Source organism: Poecilia reticulata, linkage group LG10 (genome assembly GCF_000633615.1).
Source record: "Poecilia reticulata strain Guanapo linkage group LG10, Guppy_female_1.0+MT, whole genome shotgun sequence".
NCBI lineage: Eukaryota > Metazoa > Chordata > Actinopteri > Cyprinodontiformes > Poeciliidae > Poecilia > Poecilia reticulata.
Genome location: NC_024340.1, coordinates 30,699,439 through 30,705,862, shown reverse-complemented (window position 1 = coordinate 30,705,862; position 6,424 = coordinate 30,699,439). Strand labels below are relative to the sequence as shown.

Genomic DNA, 6,424 nt, shown 5'->3' with positions numbered 1-6,424 from the left:
TATATATATATGGGGAGGCTTTCATAGGATCACTGCGCCAAGTCCAAATGTGCTGCATGAAAGCGCGTCCGCTTGGCCAAGTGGGAGATGAAGGGCTCCTTATTTAGTTTTTCTCGTTTTTTCTTAAGATGATGATGATGACTGTGATTATCATGATGATGATGATGGTTATGCATGTGAAGGTGCATTTTAACCCCAGTGATGACCTGCTTCATCACATCTCTGTCACTGGTTTTCTCACACACATTTGTTCCTTTTTCTTTAATGCGTCACGTTCATTAAATTAATGAGATGAAAATTAGATGAGAAGGAATAAAAAGTCCCAGACGGAACAGACTGCAGCACCCAGCAGCAAAGTGAGGACAGATCCGGTTTAAGCGCTGATGATGGAGTAATCCGTCCTCACCAAACTAGGGCTGCGGCGGCTGGAGGCCCGCGCGCCTCTGCCGAGCTTCATTTAATGAATCTGAGAAGCCAAACACCGAGGGGTCAAGAGGATCACTCCATTTGACAGCTAGTGTGTGGCTCTTTTGCATGTCGTGAATCAGAAAGTCTGTGAGGTCAGGCGTTTTGTGTCTTGGACTCGATTTGTTGATGACTGTTTTGCTTTTATTGCCTTTGACCGAAAATCCACCCTGGAAGAATTCAACAAATTAAATTGGTTTCTTTGGCTAGATTTTTGTCGACGTTTTTGGACAGAAATATTTTTTGTTTTAACTGCTGATGCCACTCAGATAAATCATTCTATTGTAATTATTGCTCATCTAGTTTGTCCTTTAAAAGTTGGTCTGTGATTAATGCATAAAAATAAGTTTTAGATTTATTCTGTAAAGGTTTTCTCTGACAGCCTCAGTTAAAATGTCTCATGTTTTTGCTCAGCTTGTGAACCAGTTTAACTTGACCGTTAACTCTGTCACTACTTTAGTTCTAGACGGACACAAGCTAACCTCCAAACCAACCTGTTCCAGATTGGTTCAGCTGGGACACGGCACGTCTTCTGCGTCCCAATCAAATGTCAGCAAAACGCTGTGACTTTACCTAAAAATGCTTTAAAATAATTGATGAGAGTCAGACTGCTTAAGGAAAACACAGCAAAAGGATAAATAAATGATTCTGCAGCCTGAAGTCATTTTGAACTCAAAATCTTTAAAAGTTCAGAAGATTTCAGAAGTTTTGTTCACACTTGTCCAATGGAAGTCAAATTAGGTCAAATCTCTATTTCAACTAAGTGGGAATTAGATTGTGATAGATGATCGTGTTGTACTGAGGAAGACTTGAAGTCAAAAACTCATTAGAAAAAGAAGTTCTCTTTTTCACAAAGGTTGTTCCCTGGTGTGTCTGTTCACCTGATTCTGACTGCGGAGCAGCAGGGGCAGGCTGTTACATGGTGGTGGGAGCATTATGCTGTGGGGATGCTTTACTTCAACACATCACAATTATGATCTGAATGTTCACAAACTGAAGTGCTTGGTGTAAATTAGCCTTTGGATGGAGTCGTTTGACTCTTTTCCTTCAGCGCCTCCATTCTGCGCTCCTGTGCGAACACACATGCGGCACGTGTGCGCTTTTTTCACATAGCATGCGTGTCTGGCAGTTAGCGTCAGTTGACAAGTGCGCGCAGATAGTTTTGGAGCGCTGGCGCCACCACAGCCCTTCTTTTGAAGTTAACATTTGTTTGTCCTTTCACGGGACCTCTGCGGTGCAGAAGGTGTTTGTCTTTGATATTCAGTGCGCATCTATTTTCTTTGCGCCTTTCAATAAAAGTCGCTTTATCCACTGAGCAAACTGCAGCGACAGAGCCGGAGAGAGCGCGGCTCAGCCTGGGTATCAGCGGCTCTCCATCTCTTTACCGGGCCACTGGACCCGTCTCATAAAATGAGGCCAAACTGTGTTATTTTCATTTTTATTTGGTCTTGGGCTGCTGCGCAGCGGCGGCTCGGGGCGCAGCTCGGTACACCGTGCGTCTCATCTGACTTTACATGCTTTTATTTGGAAGAGGAAAAATAAGCGCCAGCCCCGGCATAAATACACTGGCAGACATATCTCGTTTCTGCGAGCTCCGGTTGGTTGGGCACATCCACATGGACGCGCCTGTCAGAGAGAATCGGGGCGGGGGCAAAGCGGTGACGTGGAGGTGTGGAGAGAGGCGCAGTTGGATGGGCAGAGCACAGGCAACAGCTGAAATGAGCAGAGAGCGCTGGAGTGTGTGTAAGCCTCTGGATCTAATATCTCCTACCTGTCCTTGTCACTCTGATAGTCAGCCAAGGTAGCCGCAGTTTTCCACCGATGCTGTGATAAAACTCAATGGCCTGTTTTAAAGCGTTCTCCAGTTTAAACAGAACGAGGGCTTCATCTCAGCAAGAGGAACTGTGCTGCTGTGCGCTTTTTGGACAGCTGAACACATTCCGGAGTCGGACTTTCCGCTCAGCCTTCCTGTGCTAGAAGCTCGTGAGATCTTTCACCGATGAGCTCTATGAGGGATCCATTAAATATAGACCACCACCTCACAGGGAATAAACTCGCCTCCACGCACCACACGGCTCTGGCGATGGCTTCCAGCCTGCAGCCGCTGCAGCGCTCCGTGGACTCTAAGCACCGGTTAGAGGTGCACACTGTGTCGGACACATCGAGCCCGGAGTCTGTGGGTAAGAACCGGCCGGGGTTTCACCCGGAGTCCCAGAGATCATCTGGTTATGAGACAATAGATGGCTGCTATCAGTCACCATGACGGGAGATTTATACGCATAAAAACCGGAGCTGTCATTTTAATAGCAGCTCATTTGTCTCTGGTTTGACGGTGAATTATTGTTTTTTCTATTGTTTGTTTTTAAACAGTTTAAATAGTTTCTTGTATTTTTAGCATAATTATAAAAAGTAGAGTGCAATTTAAAAGGAAAAAGTAGACATTTTTAAATCAATTAAACATTAAAAAGTTATTTAAAAGGATAAAAAGATCTGGGTTTTATTCTTTTTTAAATTCAAAGAGCCAAATATCAATCTAAAAACCCGGTTTTCTTTTTATAGAAAAAGAAAAAATACAAAATAAAAACGACGATTCCTCGGACGACCCGTCCAAGAAGAAGAGGCAGCGGCGGCAGAGGACTCACTTCACCAGCCAGCAGCTGCAGGAGCTGGAGGCCACCTTCCAGAGGAACCGCTACCCGGACATGAGCACCAGGGAGGAGATAGCCGTGTGGACCAACCTCACAGAGGCCAGAGTCAGGGTGCGTAAACACACAAAACACACACACACACACACGCACCCCCCCACCCCCACCCTCAYAYACACACACACACACACACACACACACACACACACACACACACACACACACACACACGCACGCACACACATACCAAGCGTAGCACTTCTGATTCTCTCTGCACATGAACACAATTTATAGTTTTTTAATTATGCGGCTTTTTTGGCACAATTACGCGGGTAAACAAAACTTTATGAATTGCTGAAATGTAGTACAATATGATAAATAAAAATTAGAAAAATTATACTCATAAAATAATTAAAGGGAAATTATTTTTTAAATACTGCAGGATAAAACCACATTTAATTTGACCTCATTCCAATAAACTTGATCAATTATGACACAACGCGCAAACATTTACCTCAGTACAAAAAATCTGGAAATTATTTTTATCGTTTAATTATTTTAAATATAATTACAAATTACTCAATGTATTATTTACCTATTAGGTGTAATTAGGCAATGATGACACTGTTAACAGTTGAGGCTATTGACATGCCACTTGTGTTCTTCTCTCCGTGTAAAAGAGGTGCAAAACTCGTATTTTGCGATTGTCGCCCTGACGTTGTGTGATTAAAGTCAGAGTGTTTGTGGAAGCATGCGGGGGAATACACATCCACTCCACGCTAAGATGCTCCACTGAGACTGCAGTGTGTATTCCGCGCAGATAGAGGCGGCTGTAAAACTGGAGTTCTCTGCGCAAATGGGAATAAAAGGGATTTAATTTTAATTATGTACTGTTAGAGAAAAAATAGAACCCAATATAAAAAAATGCACAAATAACAAAAATAAAAATAAGGATGAAAAAGTGTATTTTATCTCTTATATTTGTTATTTTTGTGCTCTAGGTTTGGTTCAAGAACAGACGAGCCAAGTGGAGGAAACGGGAGAGAAACCAGCAAGCCGAGCTGTGTAAGAACGGCTTCGGCCCGCAGTTCAATGGACTCATGCAGCCGTACGACGACATGTATCCCAGCTACACGTACAACAACTGGGCCGCCAAGGGCCTCACGTCCGCCTCCTTATCCACCAAAAGCTTCCCCTTCTTCAACTCCATGAACGTCAACCCTTTATCCTCTCAGACCATGTTCTCGCCGCCCAACTCCATCTCCTCCATGACCTCCAGCATGGTGCCATCCGCGGTGACCGGCGTGCCGGGATCCAGCCTGAACAGCCTCAATAACTTGAACAACCTCAGTAACCCTTCCCTCAACTCTGGGGTGCCCACGCCGGCGTGCCCCTACGCGCCGCCGACCCCTCCCTACGTGTACAGAGACACTTGTAACTCCAGCCTGGCCAGCCTGAGACTGAAAGCCAAGCAGCACTCGAGTTTTGGATACGCCGGGGTTCAGAATCCAGCCACCAATCTGAGCGCTTGCCAGTACGCGGTGGACAGGCCGGTCTAATTGCTACCTGCACTGCAAAAAATCGCCACCGAGCTGACATGTTAGAGGACAAAGCATTTTTAACCCCACAAAAGATCATTTTGAACTGTTTGAAGTGTTAAAGGGAATTTACTGCTCGCCTGGTCACCATCTCCCCCAAGACTCAACTTTTCCATCAAATTATGAGAAAAAATATAAATTAATTCGCTCTTATTGACTTTCATTCATTTTCACGCAGGGAATCTGATTTAGAGGGTTATGTTTGTGACGGTGGTTATTTTTTGCAGTGTGTGGATAATTAATAGCAGCCGTCCACAGAAACAAGAGACTACTACAGCTACTTTTCTCTCTCTTTTTTTTTTTTTTCCTCGAAACAAGGGCACTAGAAGACTGAACCACTGAAACACTCAGCTCCTCCTCGGAGTCAAACTGAACCGGGAGTTTTTTAAGTTTCTTCCTCTCCGATGAGCGATGGCCTCATTCACTGAGTTAAAAAAAAAAATCAAAATAAAGGCCTGTTTCACTTTTCACAGCTCGTCATGAGGGCTTTTTCCCTGATGGATTCTGGACGTTAACTGTTGACAGAAATGTTCGTGTAAATATATTTGAATGATCATCTCCTGTTTGTTGAAGCGGCTGCGCTCCAACTCTTCTCCAGGTTCCAACTTATCGACGCATGTGGATAAAAAAAAATGCAAATCCTAAAAAAAGGAATCATGTTTTGCTTGCAAACAAAAAGGGAATGTACATACTAAAAACGCACCAGTTGTGTGTTTCGAACATATTATAAATTTATTATTAATGTCTGTGTGAATATCGATTTAGAATAGCAATTCTGGATTTAAAAAAATAATAATAAGCATCCAAAAATGTTCCTGCGACAAATGATTTGGTTTTTTGCTCTGTGTATACTATTTGGTACGGAATTATGTTGTTTTTTTTCCCCCATCAATCCCCGAAATATTGTGTTTTATTTAATGGAAGTAAATATATTGTTCCAAAAACATTCTGCTGGGAGACTTTTATTGAATCTTTGTGCAAGAAGTCCGTTAGCGGAGTGCAAAGCAGTGACAGTCTGTCTGCAGCCTTTGGATTGTCTGAGGCGCTTGTGCAGCTAATCTATAGAGGAAAACAATGGGCCGCTCCAATACACATGGCACCGGGATGCTCCGGCAGATTAGCCCCTGAATGCGTGTCTGTCTGCCTGTCTGCTCCAGCCAAGAGCCGCGGCTGCTCGTTGGGGCTTGAAATAACACGGGAATCAACAAAAAGCTGCACTGCGGCGCACACAACAAAGACAGCAATCCATTAAGTTCCGTTCTCTGAAGTGGATTTTTAGAGTCAATGAAACCTTAGAATAAAGTTTAAAAAGAAATAAGGCGATTCAAACGCAGCCATGCATCAAATCAACCCTGCTTTGTTGGACTCTTATGTACACACCTTAAAACTTGCTTTGTTTTGTTTCCAACCAGTTCTTCTTTGTAGACACGCAACCAACCTTACTCATCTGTTTGCCCTTTTATTGTTTTCATTGGCGCTGCTGATTTTTTTATGCTTTAAATGTGCACAAACGTGACAAAGCCAAACAAACTATGAGTATGAAGCTTGAGCAAACATGCAGAGCTGCAGAGGTATGAAGGCCGGGGATGCATGCAGGAGGAAGCGGGGGATGAGTGGAAGAAATCACGGAGGAAACACGGCCCACTTCCAGCAGAACGAAAGAAAATATGTGCAATATGCATGCATCAAAAGGCTATATTTATATTTTATTTCTTT

The 6,424-nt window shown here is 43.6% G+C and overlaps 1 protein-coding gene across 4 annotated transcripts in view; it reads left to right on the top strand.

Annotated features, from left to right (window-relative positions):
• The window catches only part of pitx2 (paired-like homeodomain 2), a 56,476-nt gene extending 50,822 nt beyond the window's left edge, over positions 1-5,654 (top strand). For 3 of the 4 annotated variants that reach the window (XM_008421038.2, XM_008421037.2, XM_008421036.2), the window contains exons 3-4: positions 3,025-3,224; positions 4,112-5,654. In XM_008421038.2, coding sequence (XP_008419260.1) covers positions 3,025-3,224; positions 4,112-4,669 — 758 coding nt within the window. In that variant the 3' untranslated portion in view covers positions 4,670-5,654. Of the gene's footprint in view, positions 1-205; positions 2,646-3,024; positions 3,225-4,111 lie in introns of those variants that run through there. The other variant, XM_008421035.2, reaches the window with a different exon arrangement.
• Positions 5,655-6,424: the final 770 nt, after the last annotated feature.